Below are 21,339 nucleotides of genomic sequence, written 5' to 3'. Positions count from 1 at the left end.
CACAGACCAGCTCGTCTGGCATCAACAACCATGCCACAATCAAAGTCACTTAAGTCACCTTTCTTCCCCATTCTGATGCTTGGTTTGAACTGCAGCAGATCGTCTTGACCATGTCTGGATGCCTAAATGCATTGAGTTGCTGCCATGTGATTGGCTGGTTGAAAATTTACGTGAACAAACAGTTGGACAGGTGTACCTAATAAAGTGGCCAGTGAGTGTAGATCATTGATTGAGAGCGTTCTTGCTTATAATAATGTTTTATGGTTTGCTAACACAACACAGAGAAGAAGAAATTTCCACAAATTATCAATCAGGCAAATAAGATAACTGGTTACATGCAACATTCGCTGCAGATTTTATTTGAATCCTTTATAGAAAAAAACAGCAATTGCGATTTGTAAAGATAATATACATCCCCTTCACCCAGCTTTAGAAATGTTACCATGAGGATGCAGGGTTAAATACCTAGAGCCTGAAGAAATGCCTATAAAAAGTCATTTATCCCAGCTGCAGTTGTTGTATTAAATGGGATCAGTGTTTAATGTGAATGGTGCAGTTGTTAAGAATGATCTGCAGTAATATATATATATATATATATATATATATGGGCTAATATGTTTTTAATTCATGTGATTGTCTTGATGAGTGTTGCTATTATGTGATTGTTGTATGTATGTTACCAGTGTTAAAGACAAATCTCCATTCTTTTCCTTCTCAAACAAAAAGGCTGTTTTAAAAAGACAAATCACTCTCGTCACATTCCTCAACACCGCAAAATCAGCAACACCGTTTTACATAGAAAATTACTTTCTGCTGTCTTTGGCAGTGTTCTTCCTAACATAGTCAATGTGTGGTCACCCGATGATAAAATAATTTTTTTTTTCCAGCACAGATGTCCTTAATACCACAAAACCCATCTGTTACTACTTAAACCCCTTTCAGGATTCAATACGTACTACTGTGAACTTTTCCAAAAATGTAGACATGTAAATAAAGATCTTATCTAAATTCACAATTGATTAACCTCTCTGTTGTTTTCTACACTAAAAAATAGGGTTCCCAACCATTCATTCTTTCATTTTTTCCCAAAACAAATTAAGTTTACTTAACAAATAAAGTAGATTAAACATAAACAATTAAGTTGTCCTGAAAAAAAAAATCTCAAGAATTTTGTTGTTTCAGCTTATTTTAAATAAATAGTTTGAACAAGCTGAAATAAAAATTTGAGTGTACAAATATATATATATATATATATATATATATATATATATATATATATATATATATATATATATATATATATATATATATATATATATATGTGTTTCCTTTTAACTTCTTATATTCACTATATTTTAATGGTTAGGTCAAGTATAAAACTTAACAACGTACACTCACCGGCCACTTTATTAGGTATCTTTATCTGACCCTACCATCTGAATGTTGCAGCAGAAATCGAGATTCATCAGACCAGGCAACATTTTTTCAATCTTCTACTGTCCAATTTTGGTGAGCCTGTGTGAATTGTAGCCTCAGTTTTCTGTTCTTAGCTGACAGTGTTAACGAGCAGTTTGACAGGTGTACCTAATAAAGTGGCCGGTGACCGTATGTCGTAAATGCTGCAGAAACCACCATATTTACTTTATTTATAAAAGGACATTTATTGTTACTTGTCACATATAAGCATGTACTTCATTCACAAAGTATGTTAAAATCAAAAAATATCTTTTTCTTTTTACATAATCTGTAACATATGAGTTTTAAAACATGTCATTTAAAAACAAAACTCCGACCATTTCACACATCAGTAGATCAAACATGTAGCTGTTCTTGACATGCATTAAATCCGTTTTTATTTTATTGTAACACAAATAAAGAAAATGATACACTAACAATATCTAGATTTAATTTCATTATGGCTTTATGTTGACTCTTTTCCCCTTAGTAATACGTATAAAAATGTAACTATAGACAACAGAAAAGTGTTATAAATAAAGTATAAAATCATTTTAGGGCCATGCTTTGATGCAAAACTGAGAAAAATTCTTTTTTTTATACATATCGTCGAGGCTGTTTAAAAGAAAATCATTCTGATCCACAAATCTCATTCCTCAACACCACAAAAACAGCTACACCATTTTACATAGAAAATTAGCTGCAATCCCCGTAACCAGCAGCACTCCTCCAAACAATGTCATGGTCAAAATCTACATTTTTTTTCAGCACATAAACAGTCAAAGATGTCCTAAACAACAGCAAAACCCATCTGGTAATACTTAAAACCCCATGTGAGGCCCAAAATGAGCCGACGCGGGCTTATAAATAAAAATAATCCATCTGATTTAAAACTCATGATTGACTGACTGTTCAGGAGATACTGAATTTCTTTTCACTGGTTTCACTTGCCTCCCCCTCATTTATGTCTTGATTTGTCAAGGCATTTCTTTAGAAACATCTGAACACAAGACAGGTTCACTTTGTAGTACATAAACAACATCTGGATTTCCGCACGTCATTTCCACGTAAGTGTACGCTACAGTTACATTTATTAACTCACGCTTACAAATGATGACTTACCACGAATATAAATACACAAAAAGGACCGTTTAGCAAACAAATGGTTTAAAAAAATATGTGCTCTCAATCCAAAGAGCTATTCACAATGCTTATACGTAATAAAAAAAGGAAAAAGAAGTCTGGTGATACAATACCAAAGACCATTGACCATCGCGCAATACAATGTCAAGCCGTGTAAATGCCGCTCTTTATACTGCAGGAGGAACCTACAAAGATTTTCATTTGGTTTCCAATGCGACACTGGCTACACTGCAAGAGCAGAGAGGTATTACGGACATTTTGTAAACACTCCTAGAGTTCAGAGCTCCGGTATTAAGCCCTTTATTTGGCATACGCAAAAGTGGCCGACGTGTGCGCAACGTTTCACACCAGAATCATCTCGAAAACCACAACAAAACATTAAAGTCACCACACAAGTGGAGCAGCTTAAGAATGCACAAGAAGAGTCTTTTTGCAGGCGTCCACACTCCATTGCACTTTGTGAACGTGTGTTTTATACGTCAGTGGAGTTGAAAACGTTTTAATATTCAAAAAAAAAGTGCGAATGAGCCATCAACTCTCAGTCAAAATGTTTTACGACCTTCCTCTCAAGTAAACAGCATTTCTTGGTAAACACTTTGGGAAGCGTTTCAAAAAAATGTCCATCTTCTGTATCAATTAACATGCATTTGTGGGATCTGCATGTCTTGTGGGTCTTTGGAGGCCTGAGCAACAAAGGAGTTTTCTCTGTGCAAAAACGATGGATGTAAAAAGACATGCGTGCAAAACTCTTTGTTGAAAGAGCGCAGCTACTATAGTTGAACCGAGGAGGACTTGGGGGGGGCAATTTTACAGATGTGAGGAAGGATGGAAAGTGGGCAAGGGAAAGTGTTCAGGAGCTTTTCGAGAAAAAAAAGAGCTGTTTAAGGCATCAGCTTTGATGGCTGTGATTCTCCTCAACAGTCCCCAGGATAGGGAGTCAAAGGCACGAGACCACAGAGGACTCACCCCTCACCACCTTCAGTCCTGCAGGGGGAAATGACAACATGACGGTTAGAACTACTGTGGAGTTAAGTAAAAAAATGAAATTTAAAAATTACTTAAATATAATTTGATGCTTAAAGGTGCTTTCACACCTGTGGTTCGGTTCATTTGGTCCGGACCAAGGGCAACAAATAATACACTGCAGCATTTTTCTGCCGTTTTCGGTCCTTTTCACACCACACTGATTGCTTTGGTCCGAACCAGTTGAAAAGAACCAAAATGCAGTCATGTGACAAAATCCACATCACTCATTGGCCAGATGTTATTGAACGCATTTCCTAAACTGCTCTTCGATTGGTCAGAAGTAACATGTGGGAAAATGCCAATGAAACTCCTGCAAGTAAACAAGCCAGCAGACACAAAATGTCGCTGAACTGTCTGATTGTATCCCTGGTCATAGTATACTATAAAGTTTGTAAACATCACTTTAGACAAACTATTTATTTCGTGAATGAAGTGGGGCTGGAAAACAATGTTTTAATGCATTGCAATCGGTGAAGGCGTTAGGAGGAGGCGTGAACTAATTTAACATTAGCTAAACTGCGACATGGTCATCTTCCGCAAATACTACCAACGATCCATCAGGTAATGTTTTTCCCCCTCTCGCTCTCTTTAAAATTATTAGTAAAGTACTGTCAACAAGTATTTTTCCTCCAGACCCCATAAGATGGGACAGCGCATCGGACTACGGCCGCTGGATTAGTCCAAAAGGCGTGGTACTTTTTGCGGTTGGGTCTGTTTTCGTTGTTCTCACCACAAACAAACAGCTCCAGGGTTCGTTTGAAAGCGTACCGAGACCACCTTTTCAAGTAGGTTTCGGTGCGCTTTTTTGGTCCGCTTTTGGTGCGCACTCGAGTGCGACTGCTACATTCACACCTGCCCAAACGAACCGCACCAAGAGTGGAAACAAACTCTAGTACGATTCAACCGAACTGAATAAGGCAGGTGTGAAAGCACCCTAAGAAACATTTCTCATTTTTCTCCATTTTCCATAGGTGTGTCCCAAATCGCATACTTATGCCCTATTCAGAAAACCTAGTTCATGCTTTTGACTTCTATTACTGTAATGCTCTGTATAGCGTGTCATTTAGGACGCAGCTCATGTCTCCTTAACCAAACACACCTGATTCAGATCATCAGCTCATTAGGAGAGACTGAAAGACCTGTAATAGAAGTGACAGACAAAAGAGGCATCCAAAATATGCAGTACTGGTAGTCCCCCAGGAACGTGGTTGAGAAACATTGATTTATAACATTATAAATGTCTTAAAGGGGACCTATTATGCAATAATCACTTTTATAATGGGTTTAAACACAATTGTGTGCAAGCAGTGTTTGAATATAGCCAGCCTCTAATTGTAAACATGAATTAATTCAATTTTTTTATGATCAAACTTGATAAAAACAGTCAGCAGAAACACTTTGATTGACATTCTTCCTTTGTACATGTCATCAGAGTAAAGCCCCATCCATTAGTGACGATCTCTTTTCCATTAGCATACATAGGCCTGAGTGAGAAGCAGCTCTCCGCTATTAGAATTCTAAATCTGCAGCTATAGCTCCACCCTCTTTTGAAAAGAGCACAATCTCATTTGAATTTAAAGCAACAGTCACCAAAATGACACAAATTGGCTCAATTTTTTCATCAAAATTTTCATCAAATAGTTTGTGCTGTATTTTGAGTTGAAACCTCAAATACACATTCTAGGGACATCAGAGACTTATTATACATCTTAAAAAAGGAACATAATAGGTCCCCTTTAAATGCAACTTTTGATCAATTTGACAATACATTTAAAAAATTCTTTATATTTTATAATATTACTAAAGTGCTCTTACTTTGCTTTTACTTTTATAACTGATAAGTTTCAGCTATTGTCTCCTAAAAGACAGACTGGATAGTGAACTGCCTGAAACAAGATAACTTCTGCCTCAAACAGATTTGTTTCGTAGAGTTCGGCATGGCTCAGCTAGGTTTGGATTCCCACTGGAGTTTAGTACCCCTATAGTGGGTGGGATTATTACTATAGTTGTGCCACCTTTATTGCTCTGATATTTTCATTGTCATTCATTTAGTGCTTGCTGGGTCTGCTCCCCTCAACCACAAATGAATGTCTTGACCTCTTCTACTGACACTTCAGGTATCTTTTTCTTTATCTTGGTGGTAGAAAAATGGTTTAGTTGTGTGAACCATCAATGCAGCGGAGGCTGTCTCATATCGCAAATTCAATGATACTGGTAATGATGATTCTCTTGGACCAATCAGGGATCAGCTTATATAAACTTATAAAAGATTAAACAAATTTGCATAATGTCCACAAACGATGATGCTCAAACTACTAAAGGATGAAAACATATTATAGGGAAACTTCATAACAAAACTGGTATCCTTTAAACAGCATAATAGCGACACTTTAAATTGTTGATCTCATAAAACATAAAATATAATAATAAAAATAGTCTAGCTTACCTGGCTATGACTCACTCTCAATGGAGATAGTGATGGCCTCACTCTCATCTGAAATATAACGGCAAGATTATTTTCGACATTTTCCACATAACACCAGCTAGAATGAAGAGAAATATGAAACGCACCAGACTTTATGACTTCTGTCTCTTTGTGATCCTCTTCACTGTGGTAATCGTTGCCTAGCAGACGGTTCTGGGATTCACTGAGAGGACTGGTTTGCTCTGCAGATACTTCTACAGCACTGATGGAATGAACCACACTGATAGTTACTATTATTCATCTGTTTGTTTGTTTTTTGGCTTGTTTCCAGAAGCAATACTCCACAATGATGAGAGATGAAACTGCACCTCACCCTTTATCCAAGCCACCAGGCTGGAGACATTCAGTGGGCTGCTCTGGATCAATCGGGACCAACCGTGTAGGAAAAGAAAGCCCATCTCCTTGACTATAACAGAAAAAAATAAGTATTATTTACACTCATTCATTTCAGCAAGCAAAAAATTATATTACTGTTATATACAGTTGAAGTCAGAATTATTAGCCCCCCTGAATTATTGCTTAAAGTGACATTTAAAGGCTTACCTAGGTTAATTAGGTTAACTAGGCAGGTTAATTATAGGCAATTATAGGGTAATTACAGGCAAGTTATTGTACAGCAATGGTTTGTTCTGTAGACTATCAAAAAATTTAGCTTAATTTTGACCTTAAAATGGTTCTTAAAAATTTTTTAAACTCCTTTCATTCTAGCCTAAATAAAATAAATAAACCTTTTTCCAGAAGAAAAAATATTATCAGACATATTGTGAAAATTTCCTAGCTCTGTTAAACATCATTTGGGAAATATTTAAAAAAGAATAAAAAATTCAAAGGGGGGTTAATAATTCTGACTTCAACTGTATTGTTTAAATTATATTAAAACTATATTTTGGAGGATTATTGACATAAGTGGGCCATTAAATTAGAATGATTTTTAAAATGACCCTTTTAAAAGTGGTTTCCAACATCCAACTTCCATGAACAAGCAGCATTAATAGACTAATATTAATATTGAGATCCACCTGGTAAAGACAGGTAGCAGCCAGTACTTCTTCTCGTCTCCAAACACCTGAGCGATGTTCTTGCTGAAGCCCAGGGAAAATCCATTTTTATCAGGGCCATTTCTGAAGACCGGGGCTCTGAATGCTTCTGCAAATAAAGAAAAGACCAAAGAAGGGTTCAAATGCATATACTATCATTTAAAAGTTAGGGGTCCGAAATTTGGAATTAATGCAGGAATTAATACTTCTATTCAACAAGGGTGCATTAAAGGTGTCGGTAAATAAAAAAAAAAATAGTAAAAGGATATCTCTAAGCTAGTGTGTTCCAAAACAGTGACAAAATTCATGTTTAAAAAATATAAAATTGATATAAACATCTAAAGCTTAGTTTGTCACTATCAACTTTTGTTTATACTTCAGTTTGACCAATCAAATGCTCTCTAGTATCTGACATGCTCTGCCTGCTTCAAAACGCTTATCATTTGATGCGCTTGATCTAAACCACTCTCACTGGCAGAGCTGTTAAAATTAGTTTTTTTAAATAAGGGAAGCATAGTTAGTCTATTTCCCACCCTCACTTAATTTTTCAGTTGATTTTACATCAAACAGCAAATAAAAAAATGCAAATTTCAAAGCACTTCACAGGACCTTTAACCTGTGTGCATTCTTATGGACATTTTTTTTCCTTTAGATGTTTTGATAATTTTGGCAATGTTAATGTAAAATGCATACATTTCTTTGTTCATAAATCTTTTTTTCACTAGGTATATAAAAAAAGTTACACTCAGGACCTTCAGGACAAAAACATCCCTTCTAAAATCCAATATTTAATTCTAGTGCCATTTAATCTAAAATGTCACAGACTCTTTGTTGGCATGGCTTCCACTTTATAAACATTTAAAAGAAAATAGTAGTTCTTTTGCATTATTCATTAATCAAAGAACTTTGAAAAATCTATTATGGTTTTTACATCAAAAATATTTGTATTAAGAAATGTTTCTTAAGCGGTGAATCAGTATATTAGAAAGATCTCTAAAGGATCACTTAAAATTTGATTAATTATACTGAAAATTCAGCTCGTTTCTTTTTTTATTACCAACCTCACATGTTTTTAGATGCACAACAACCAATAACATAAAATCACAAAGCTCGTGACTGAAGCGGTCTTATGCTTTTTCAAACTAAATCACATAAGCTGATGTGAAAACGACATGAAATTGCCTTAAAGTCTGGATGAACCAGAAACTGCGACCGTTTTTTCATATTGTAACGCAGTTCCTAGAAAAACATAATATTACATGCGAAAAAACATTGGCTTGTTTTTTCTACTTCGAGCTTATTGGATGTAGTAAAGTAGGCATTTATTATAACCTAATGGCCCGTTTCCACTGAGTGGTACGGTACAGTACAGTACAGGTCGGTACGCTTTTATGGCAATTTCCACTGTCAAATACCTAAAAGCAGACCGCACTGTACCACTTTTTGGGTACCCTTTCCAAAGGCTACCTAGCACAACATAAGGGTACCAAAAGGCAGAGCTAGACATGCAGCTGAATGCTATTGGTTTAAAGAGAAACGTCACTAGCATGTGTAAAAGCCAGGAGAATGAAAAAGCTCGCCGTGCTTCTATATTTGAAATAACAAACTTCTTGAGCTGATGATAATATCAAGCGCGTGATTACTGAAGTGCTTCTGACACTCGATCCTTTCAGAAACAGACACGCGTGAGAGTGAAGCGCAAAAAAAGCAAATGATTCTTTCAGCAACCTAAAACATGAACAAACAGCAAACTGTTTACCTATTATCATCACTTTTTGGACTATTATGAACTCAGAATGACGGAATTACTTTAACAAGAGGCTACATGTGCTGGGGAAGATTAAAGATACAGATGAGAGGTTTGCTCTGACTGTGGGCTATTTAGCTTGTTTTTGTACCCAAATAAGGACTAAATGTATGCTGTGTGTAGTTTTTCTGTAATTGTTAACATATCGGAGACTGTATTGGGCTGTATCTGTTCATATATGTTGTATTTATTTATTTATTTTATATAATTATTGTAATGAACATTTATACACAAGTATTTATGGGTATAAAGCCTCCGTTTTGTGAGAAGTGCTTCTTATATGAGAAGTAAGCGACCCGTACAGCTTTTCCTCAAGCGAGAATGAAGTTGACTAAAACTTTCTGTCATACACCACGCCCACCATTGGTACCCTTTTGGCAGTGGAAAGTAAGCCTGATAATCCTGTACAGACCTGTACCATACCATACCGTTTCGTACCACTCAGTGAAAACGGGCCAAAACAGAAAGCTTCTCCTCATCATTTCTGTTTGTTGTCAAAACTGACATTTGTAGGGGCGTGGTTAAGTATGTTAGCCACGCCCAATACCTCAGACAGACATAATCTGAGAATTTAACTGAAAACAAACAGGAAGTGCATTTTCAGATTTTAATTTCTGATTACAAGGGCATACTATATTTATTTGCTTAATGACATGCCCAGATAAATTGTTCACCACAAAACTAGCAATGTGAGCTAACAAAATCATGTAGTTTATATTGATTTCAGTTGTACTTTAAAATCTGTTTGCCTGATTTGCTCAACCCTTGGAAATTTAAATGACCGATGCACCAAAATAAATCCGAACAAGCTTGTGCACAGCAGGCTACAGCTGTTGCCATGGTAACTATAATGAGCAGGTCGTCTGCAGACACATGAATCCATCTATGTACACATGAAGACAAAAAAACAAAAATACAGAGAAGTGAATATGGTCAGGAGCGTTACCTATGGTGGACCTGTTTTTTCCAACAAGCCACAAGTGGTAAGTGAAGAGTGAAAGAATGCTGATGCAGAACATGGCCGCAACAAAAAAGAGAAACAAGACATGGAATTTGGCGTGAGACTCTTGCAGGTCACTCTGAGAGAGGAGAGAGAGAGAGAAGACATAGATCAACAATGGGCAAGACATGAGCAACAAGTCACTCCGACAAAACCTGACGGGTATAGTAGGGGCACAGGGTTAAGACGACAAAAACATTTGCTAACACTGACACGTTTACTAAACACTGTGAGGGATTACCTTTGGACAATTCTCTGCCGATTTCCTCCGGCAAAGCTTAGTGCAAACAGAGACAGACTGTTAGACACAGGGAGAGCAGAAGCCGAGACTCAGGTGAAAAGGGAAGGATGACAAACAACTACTTGGTGGAATGAAAATACCATTCAAAAGCTTTTGTATCAACAATACAGGAAAAATTGTGAAATATTACGACAACTTAAGACAGATATTTTCTTTGAAATGTATTTAAAATGTAATTGTTTTTCTTCCGTGAGTCATAATCCTTTAGAGATCATTCTAATATGCTGATATTGTTAGATATTTAATTAAATATAATAAAAGTTTATTTCTTTATGTTTCAATGCCATATCAGCAGCTTTGGCTAGATTTCTGGCAACATTGGTAATAAATAGGGATGTCTCGATCAAGTTTTTTTGGCTTGTCATTAACAACAAGTCCGAGTGCAAGTCATTTAATTTTGAGTATCTACCGATACTGAAACCCAATCCGATACTTCTATATTACATTAAAAAAAGAATAAAGAATTTATTTTAGAGGGGGTGCATTTCATGGCAGGAGTGCGCCTGTCGGCACAACACCGGCATTTAACCAATAGCGTCTCTGCAACAAAGTGATGTCATGCCACACACGTTGCTGTTTCTGTGTGAAATCAAGAAAGAGGTCTAACTCTGTGCCACCACATAAGTATGGATAGATTAAAAAATAATCAGAATATATACATATATAGTCGAGGAGGTATCGTCCGATACTGATCGAGTCTGCAACCGTGTGATCAGGCCGATTTCTGATCACGTGATCGGATCTGGACATCCCTAGTAATAAATATTCAATACATAATTTACAAACATAACAGTTTCTTAATAAGCACTATACAAAAAATACGGTCTGATAACAACAATACTGATAAAAGGTCAAATAAGATCTTTTAATTTAGTCATTTTTAAACGCTTCCCTTCAAATATTTTCTGAATAAAATCATTCTCTAATCTAGTTTACTTATACATTCTATTAAAATATGTTTTATAGTCAAGATATTCTTACACAAATCTCAAATTGGTTTCTGTTTTAATACGCTGTAGTGTTGCTGTGATGCATTTTCAAGTCTTTCTTTGAAATATAACAATCATTTAAAAGTGGTCTTTTGAACTTTTGAATGGTAGCGCAAGTGAAACAAGCAGATGAAATAGAAAAGAAAGCATAATGGTAGTTTGAGGTTGGCACAAGTGTCACTAATAAATCCTGAAAAGTGAAGCCAAAACATCATGATTGCCAAAGGTGATTCCCATTATTTTAGAAAGGTATTATCTCACTGAGGTATTTGTTTGATTTTAGTTATGTGGTGTATTAAAAAAGGGTGTGGTGTCATGATTTTGGACTTGTGATTGGCTCTGCTGAATTTTTTTTGCTGGACTTTATCATTGTACAGACTTTATCAATTGGTGGGACTTTATTATTGTACAGACTTAGGCTCAAAATGACATCATCAGAGCAAGATGACAGCAGCAACACCCCAGGCATTTTTGGCTTCACTTTTCTATAGTGGAAGGAAATGGAGAGGCATAATTTTTTATATATGGAGTGAAAGAATAGACAAGCGAGTTCAAGGTATATGGGAGATAAACTTATGCATGACTAGGACATGGAGGAAATGCAGAGAGGAAACAGCTGGAGTCACTAATCTACCCACACATCATGAGTGAACCACATATAATTAGGGCTGTCCAATAAATCGAAAAACATTTAGCAAAAGCACATCTTATCAAGGAAGCACGGTTCTGTAATCAGTAGGCATGGGGCGATAACTGTTTTCAAGGTTTACCGCGGTTTGGAAATGTCAAGGTTTTAAAATGGTCAACATTTTCTGCACTACCGTTTCCAAGGTATCTGCATGATTTTTTATTTCCGTATTTTTTGTTTTAATAATATATATTGTGTTCAAATGGGTAAAACATTTTCGTTTTTAACCCAGACTTTTAAAAAGAATATGTTTTAGAGCAGTAATCATGATACCGTGACACTGTGATATTTTTATCCAAGGTTATCATACCATCAGAATCTTATACCGGTCCATGCCTAGTAATCAGTAGTAAATCTTACACAAAAAAGTGAAACTGCATTTAACTCTCGAATAAGAAATGCAGGAATTCCCTACATTTGCTGAATAAACAGAAGATTTAATTGCCACACGTAGTCACAACTATGGAATAATCTCATAGGAGGATTTGTTTCAAACACCTGACTGAAGTTATGAAATGCGTTTGGTGTAAAAACATGTTATTAAATGTTTATTTTTAATTCATTGAAAAGCTACGCAAACTTCATTTTTCATTTTTTCAATTTTCTCTTCAATTATTTTCGATTTCTGCAATTATGAATACTATTGCGTACTTTGTCAGTGCACTATGACTCTGTATTAAATTCTGCCCCATCTGAAAGCATTTGAGATTTACTAGTGTTTACACTACAGAACCTGCTTTACTGACAAAATGCACATGAAAATCACCTCCGATTAATCACCCAGCCCTACATACATACAACATAACATAGAAGAAAGATACAAAAGTAAGTATTATAAAAGGTGATTTACTCACTGTCCAGAACTTTATGAAGTATTGGAGGACCGAGGCTGCGATGAATAAGCAGTAAACAAGCGAGTAGGTCAGGAACAAGATGAAGAACTTGTAGTTGGAGAAACCCACACAATTATTCACCCTGTGGGAGATGGAAAAAAAACGAGAGACTTTAGCAGGGTGTTCTACAGTTTTCAACGAATTACATTTCAGTTGCAATACCTAACATCTCACTTACCATGGACAGTGATGATCCATCTTTAGCACACACCTGCCAGGAACAAGAACAAGAATTTAGAAGAACGTTCAAGAAACTCCATCAAAATGTGGCGGATAAGGTAGCTAAAATGACACAAATGACTTACATGTCACAAGCAGAACAATGATGACATCTGTCTGGCTTGATGACCTGGCAACGGTCACAGTATCGAATAGCTAGAAAAAAAGCGGGGGAAAATAAATGAGGTCAGCTTCTATGACTATTTTTACAGCATTAATCCAAGTTAAAATACATAATATATAATAATAAATCAATAATAATAGTAATAATAAATAATCAAAAATAAAAGTTAATAATAATAATAATAATAATAGGGAAAAGTTAATAATAATAATAATAGTAATAAGTAAAAGGGAAAAAGCTAATAATAATTTAGAAAATCAAAAATGAAAGGGAAAGTTAATAATAATAATAATAGAAATAATAATAATAATAATAATAATAATAATAATAATAGAGAAAAAGTTAATAATAAAACTAATAATAATAAGGAAAGTTAACAATATTATTATTATTATTAATAATAATAATAATAATAGAAAAAAAGTTAATAATATTAATAATAATAAGAGAAAAAGTTAATAATAATAATAATAATAATAATAATAATAATAGTAGTAATAAATTAAAAGGAAAAAGCTAAAAATAATCATTCAAAAATGAAAGGAAAAGTTAATAATAATAATAATAATGATAATAATAATAATAATATAGGGAAAAAGTTCATAATAATAAATAAATAGGAGAGTTATTAACAATAATAATAATAATAATAATAATAATAATAATAGTAATAATAATAGTAATAGTAGTAAATAAAAGGGAAAAAGGTTAATAATAATAAATCAATAATGAAAGGAAAAGTTAATAATAATATTAAATGGGAAAGTTATTAATAATAATAAAGTTAATAATAATAAATCAAAAATGAAAGGGAAAGTTAAAAATAATAAAAATAATAATAATAATAATAATAATAATAAATTTAAAAAAATGGAAGGAAACACAAACATGAATTCCAAAAAATTTAAATAAAAGTAAATAAAAAAATTAAAAAAAAGATTAAAAGATAAAGAGATCTAGGTTAAAATCTCAGGTAAAATCCAAAATAAACAAAAATGTTAAATAAATTTATAGACAAAAATAAATCTAAAATATTATTATACAAAATATAATTGACAAAAATAATCTTCTAATAAAAAAACTATTTTACAAATACACAAAGATTATCTTACAAGTCCACAATAAACATTTATAAGATCATTCAATTTGATTGAAATAAATGAAAATCTTGTTAAATTGTTAAAACATAAGCCACAAGTATACTTCAGAAACCCGTGTTTTGTGACAGTCTTCACACTGCCCTTGTGACATCCTGTTTGTCGTCAGAACAGTAGTGTCAGCAGATGGTGAAAAATTATGCAAGCCCGCCCCTTAAATATGGTCCTCAGTCTGAAATACAAGCTTCTGACTAACTGTCGCTAAACACTTTGAAAGTGTAAAGTCGGTCTCTAACCTCCTGCCCCGGTGCGGGTATAGAGAGGCAGACTGGTGGCCACTTTCTTCAGGATCTCCTGCTGAGTTTCTGGACGCTGCTCTTTCTCATACTGTTCCTTCTCCGATTTGGGTAGACAGAACTGAGACGCAATACAAAACAAACAGCTCAATGTGTGACAAATCAGCATCTTAATTAAAAAAAATGTGTGTAGATTGATCTAAAAAAATATAATCTCACTCCATGGAAGCCAATATAATGTGAATTTATTCATAAAGGCTGGATTAACACATCATATTAATAAGCATCTCACCTACGTAGTGTGCTATATCATGTACAAAAAAACCCCTTGTTTTTCCAAACTCGCCGTACCTCTTTGGAAGGATTTGCTGGTTTGGTAAAAATTGTTTTCCAGTATGACCACACAAACATGACGAATGAGAGGTGAAACACCACCAGGTAGACGACTGCATGGAACCAAGAGAAATGAAGAGTCATTAACAACAAGCCTGCACAAGACTGCCAGAAACAGCCGGAGTATAAATCAGTCACTTTAAAGTTATTTGTGATTACTGATGCAGTCTGACTATGCTGGAGAGCTACAGTCTGCAGCACAAGAACAGACCAAAAACTGTATGGGCCTAAAAACTGTGCTAAAGTGACTTTGTACATTTATGAACACATATTAACATCTGTATTATATACACATGAGAGTTTATAATGATAAATCAACAACAATAATAACAACAGTAATAATAAATAATCAATAATAAAGTAAATAATGAACGGACAATAATAATAATAATAATAGTAATAATGAAGTGACTGTACATTTATGCATCTGTATTATATACACATGATAGTATATAATAATAAACAATAATAATGGTAATAATAGATAATTAATAATAAAATAAATAAACAATAGTAATAATAATAACAATAATAATAATAATAATAATGTGACTGTACATTTATGAATGCATATAAACATCTGTATTATATACATAATAGTATATAATAATAAATTAACAACAATAATGTTAATTATAGATAATTAATAATAAAATAAATGATAAATGGACAATAATAATATTAATAATAATAATAATAAAGTGACTGTACATTTATGAATTCATATAAACATCTGAATTATATGCAGGAGAATACGTATTAATAAATTAATAATAATAATAATATTATTAATAATAATAATAAAGTGACTGTATATTTAGTATTGCATGTAAACATCTGTATTATATACATAATAGTATACGATAATAAATCAACAATAATAATGGTAATAATAGAATATTAATAATAAAATAAATAATAAATGGACAATAATAATAAAAATAATAAAGTGACTGTACAGTTATGAATGCATATTAACATCTGTATTGTATGCAGGAGAGTATATATTAATAAATTAACAACAATAATTGTAATAAATAATCAATAATAAAGTAAATAATAAGTGGACAACAACAACAACAATAATAATAATAAAGTGACGGTACATTTATGAATGCATATAAACATCTGTATTATATGCATCACAGTATATAATAATAAATAAAAAAATAATGGTAATAATAAATAATACAATAAATAATAAATGGACAATAATAATAACAATAATAATGCATTTAACATCTGTATTATACAGACCATTTCAATGTGGTCATGTCATTGGCCCATGAACATTTCCTGCTTGTTATAAAACTATTTCATAACTGTAACAAGAGGCAATTTAATCATAACGTAATGATAAAACAGCTATCATAACATTATTCATCAATATGTGGCTTTTTTGGGGAATCTCGGAAGCAATAGAAATTAAAATTGTACAACAGGAAATATGTTGGGACCATTGTTTTTGTTTACATCCCTCAAAATGGTCTATATATGATAGTATATTATAATAAATCAATAATAATAATAATAATAATAATAATAAGTAAATAATAAATATACAATCATGAAAATTATAATATAGAGGGTTTTTTTACATTTATGAATGCATATTATTTTTCTGTAAATGTTGAAAGCAATTTTTATATTAATGCACTGAATAAAAGTTGGTGTGTGAACTTAGATCTTGACAAAGAACTTCTGATTCTTATTGATCAGTTAGTCATTGGTCAGGATTTTCAAGCTACACCTAACCCAGAGTTATAGTCATTCTAAATACACATTTTAAATGTTATTAATAATATATATTAATAAATGTTTAAATAAATAATTAATTATAAAATAAATAATTATTAATATATTTATTAATTTATTAATAATATATATTAATAAATGAACAATAATAATTGTAATAACAAATAATCAATAATAAAGCAAATATAATAAGTGGACAACAACAACAATAATAATAATAATAATTTTAAACATTATTTCATCTGACTCTGATTACCCTGAGAAAATGCAAACAATTATAATGGCAAGTTAATTCATTCAAAAACCTTAACCACAGAAATCAAAGACAAATTAAGATGTTTCTTTTCACAAAATCCTTTACAAACTGCCACTTTGAAGTCCTCCGTTTTTCCTATGGTAAAACAAAAACTCTCTCATTGCTGACTTTATTTCCTTACCAGGCAGATAACATTAAAAATAACTGTGTATTATTGACCAATTTCAATATAGCAGTTGATATATCGTACATCGCTACATTTAACCACTAATATCATGCACTATTTAGAAATGGAGTTAGCAGTGCTTTTCACCTGGGGTTATACTGTATAATTCTGCTTGGCTTTTGTGTCCGTTACTCCACATAGTGATGTCAAATATGTGCAGTACAGTTACTTTCAGATGATTAGCATCCGACAGCCAATCGCATGCCTTAGGACGTTAATCCAGTGTTTAATGTATAGTACAAATAGACAGGATTAATCTTTAAGCCTGGATTGAATAATAAGCCTTGAGAAACATTAGTGACCCAGGGTTAACTATTTCAAGAGTGAAAAGCCCTAAAACTTAGGGATGCACAATATATCGGTGGCCATATCGTTATCGGTTGATAAATGGTATTTTTTAATTGTTATCAGTCCGGTATCAAAATTACGATGATATCTTTAAGCTGATTACATAATTGTACAGAACTGAATCCAGCATAGGTGTTCTCAACCATCAGCCACATTCTGCCTTTATTTTATCCACTGTGTTTGTTAGAAAGTCATCTGTGCTCAATGCTTAGGTGTTGTATAAAAATCTGACACAGCTTCGTGTACACACGCATCACACAATGCCCACAGTTAAAGATTCAAACTCAGCGGTTCGTCATAAACCTTTTATTATTTGATTTGATTAATTTTCCCGCAATTGACAGCAAGTATGAACATAGAAGCATTGTTTGATTGACAAGCAGCACCTACATGTGTTCAAAATAATCTAAAACACCAAATGGGATGAATTTATGCCGCAATTTCTAAAGTATTACTATCTGTTTTTCGCTTGTACGGTGGTTCTGAACTGTCAAAACACCTCTCAAAATGCTTTTTCGGACAATACAAAGTAATGTAATAGTAATGTAGCAGGTTTTATTCAGGAACATTTGAGCTAGTTTCAGTTCTTAGTTCTTTATTTAAAATATATTTATTTTACTTGTTTATTAATTAAATCCCATTTTGTTAAACTATTATTTTTATGCAACAGTCAAGTTGCATGTTAATTTGCTGTGCGACGAAAAGAAAAGAATTTAGTTTTGGCATGCTAATTTATGTGAAATCGTAAAAATAGGTCTATATAATCACCTTGAAATTTTGAAATTATTGCTTTTTTTTGCTTTGAGTAGGCTATTCTAAGATCAGTTTAAACTTTTATCAAGTTTTTAAAATAAAATCAGTTGTTTACTGTATAAAATTATAGCATTTTTAAATATTTCTCGGCTACATGGTTTTTGCTACATTCATTTTTTTATGGCGGGGCACCACACCAAAATTCGTCCTGCCACGGCTATATTACAGCTTCTCGTTTAAAACATTCAGTCGTTGTTTTTTTAAATAGCGGGTTATAAATCGCACCTAAACATATTCAAAGGTAATTGAATTATAAAAGTGTAAACTTCTGTAACCGTGGTAGTGCAGTACGTTATTTGTTTAACCCATTAAGGTTACATGCTGACAGGGCTGCATGATGCGTGAGGCCAGTAAACACGATGTAGCTTTCGGTTAAAATGAACACAGTTTCCATAATTATACTTTATTAATAAAGATCTATGGCTCTGCATACAATGACATTATAGCTTATAGTTTATAGCTGTTTCATTTCAGGACTCATCAATGCTGTTCTGTAGCTCTATTGGAGACATTCATTAATATTCCTAGCAAATCTAATAAATGTTAGAGACATACTTGTTACATAAACGCCCTAAATCGCACTTCAGCAGTGTTTATTTGAGAGCACGCAAGAAAATCTGCACTTGAGCAGCGTATATTTGAGGGCGTGCTAGAAGTTTTGTGCACGAACAGAGGAAATCAGCGCGCAATCAAAGAGATTCAGATGCTCGTATTGCATAAATGCAATCTTGACTTGTAATACTGCGCTCACGACATTTGTCATTGAAATAGCGCCATAAGTAGTGGGTAGATCTGTGTAAAAGGTCTGCCGCCACAGTTGAGATAAAAATCCTAAAGGGAAACAGTGTTAGTATATCGGCTATAGCCTATCGGCCTCCAAATCTTAAGAGTTATCGGTTATCGATATCGGCCAAAAAATGTATATCGATGCATCCCTACCTAAAATATGCTACTTTATTATTCCACTTCTACTATTACACACATATTTTTTTATAACTTATAAATAACTGAAATACATTTTTCATACACAATTACTAATTTAGTTATCAGAACTGAGAGAATATGTACCTTGTCACCATGGGGCATCTGACAAATGCATAAATGTGCACTTAAAAGTACTGCTGTTTATTAATAATAAATGTATAAATTAAGGTTTATACAGTCTGCTGTTCATAAACACTCCATGTGTACTTCATATGTGCACTGTATACATCATGCCAAAAAGGATTACTCACTTTTTTCGCCAGTGCTGGAAATAGTAACTGAAAGAGAAAGAGAAGAAACGTCACTTTGCCTCAATTAAATATTAACTTGCGACATATCTATCTATCTATCTATCTATCTATCTATCTATCTATCTATCTATCTATCTATCTATCTATCTATCTATCTATCTATCTATCTATCTATCTATCTATCTATCTATCTATCACACACTTTGGAATGATTTCACATATTTAAAACACTGTGCGATTAATTCCTGTAAGAAACTCTCCAAAATCTGACTCCTTGACAGTAGGACACGTCAAGAAATGTTTACTTAAAGGGCGTCTTCCTGCAACACTACGAGAAACTTTTATATAACATAAAACAAGATAGCTAACTTGCCAATAAATATGAACTTGTATAAATCAAATTATACTGTTTGCTAAATCAATAACATATTATCTCGGGATCCACCGGTCAAAACACTTCCTAAAACCGGACATGATACACCGCTTCAAAACCACATCACGACCATAATCCGTGTTGTTTAGCCTCAATCACTAACGTTACGCTAATTAGCTTGTTCATGTAAACAAATCATTCATTGAGGTCTCAGTTCAGTGACTTCCGGTAGGCGCGTGCCCGTCAGATATGAGTAATACAGCGAACTCACGTAGACACAACTCCACCACGTATGCATAATACGACCAGCACACCACTAAAGCAATAAATATCACCGGTATCCACGCCAGACCCCTCTGGCAGCATCTCAATACATGTGTTGGCGCCATCTTTCTTCTTTCTTGACTACAAAAGACGGGAAGGGAGGGATGTGATCCGCTCATCGGTTCCCCACCAGCCCCGCCGGTAAAGCTCCGCCTTTGCACCGCCTCTATGTTGCGCACTACTACGGCGAAGGACTTGCTGATGAATATTCATGACGCTCAACGAGATTCACGCAGTTGATTGGCGAGAAGCAGACGTTGCTAAGGATGCGCCGGTGTACTGGCGAATCAAGAATTCCTGAATCAATTAAGTGAAGACTTTTATCATAGTAGGATTCGAAATTTCGCTCAAGTATTTAGTAAGTGATTTGTTTTTTAATGACTTGCAGCACTGTGTTCTTTTGACCGTGAGCAGCTCATGAATATAGTATTTTCAGTATCATGGACAGTCTAAATATTATTATTAATATCGTTACATACATTAATACTTCAAAAATATAAAATATTTAATCACTGCTTTAATTTGGGAAGATTTTCATAAAATATTTAATTAAATTATCATTTTACATCCTTTTAATTAATGCGCATATGTCTATGTAAAAACAGAACATTTAAAAATTCATTCATTTTACTTTGGCTAGTCTCTTTATTAATCAGGGGTCTCCACCATCAACTAACGAGCCATCAACTAATCCAATTTTTTTACGCAGCGGATGCCCTTACAGCTGCAACCCATAACTTCAAAAAATACATTCACACCATGGACTGACTTAACCAGCCTATATTAATCATCCTGAAGCTATTTTATAATTTTACGATCATTTGTTGTAAAATCTGTCTATAACCATTAAGATTTTAACAATATTTTTTTCTAAACCAGGGGGCCCCATGAATAGTGGAGCGTTCCTTCCTTACTGCACATGCAAATATTAATATTTAATCACAAGTTTGGCAAATTAACTTTAAATAGTTTGTGAGCTTACCTTTTATTTGTGAATATATTGTAATAAATTTTTAAGATTTCACTCAAAATATATTTTTAACATGGAGTTCATTT

At 33.5% G+C, this 21,339-nt stretch overlaps 1 protein-coding gene across 2 annotated transcripts; it reads right to left on the bottom strand.

Annotated features, from left to right (window-relative positions):
- Positions 1-1,659: 1,659 nt before the first annotated feature.
- Positions 1,660-20,412, bottom strand: zdhhc20b (zinc finger DHHC-type palmitoyltransferase 20b). Of its 2 annotated transcripts, XM_056450668.1 has the most exons (14): positions 20,231-20,412; positions 19,587-19,613; positions 14,912-15,006; positions 14,561-14,681; positions 13,130-13,199; positions 13,003-13,035; positions 12,786-12,906; positions 10,195-10,251; positions 9,900-10,032; positions 7,129-7,255; positions 6,423-6,515; positions 6,196-6,311; positions 6,071-6,118; positions 1,660-3,582 (listed from the first exon to the last, which is right to left on the bottom strand). In XM_056450668.1, the coding sequence occupies exons 1-13, from the start codon at positions 20,400-20,402 to the stop codon at positions 6,075-6,077; spliced, it is 1,209 nt and encodes a 402-aa protein (XP_056306643.1). In that variant the 5' UTR covers positions 20,403-20,412; the 3' UTR covers positions 1,660-3,582; positions 6,071-6,074. The 2 variants fall into 2 exon arrangements, with proteins under 2 accessions (XP_056306643.1, XP_056306644.1); XM_056450669.1 differs by lacking the exon at positions 10,195-10,251.
- Positions 20,413-21,339: the final 927 nt, after the last annotated feature.

Source organism: Danio aesculapii, chromosome 24, assembly GCF_903798145.1.
Source record: "Danio aesculapii chromosome 24, fDanAes4.1, whole genome shotgun sequence".
NCBI lineage: Eukaryota > Metazoa > Chordata > Actinopteri > Cypriniformes > Danionidae > Danio > Danio aesculapii.
The sequence above is the reverse complement of the archived record's forward strand: the minus strand, read 5'-3'. Positions and strand labels throughout refer to the sequence as shown.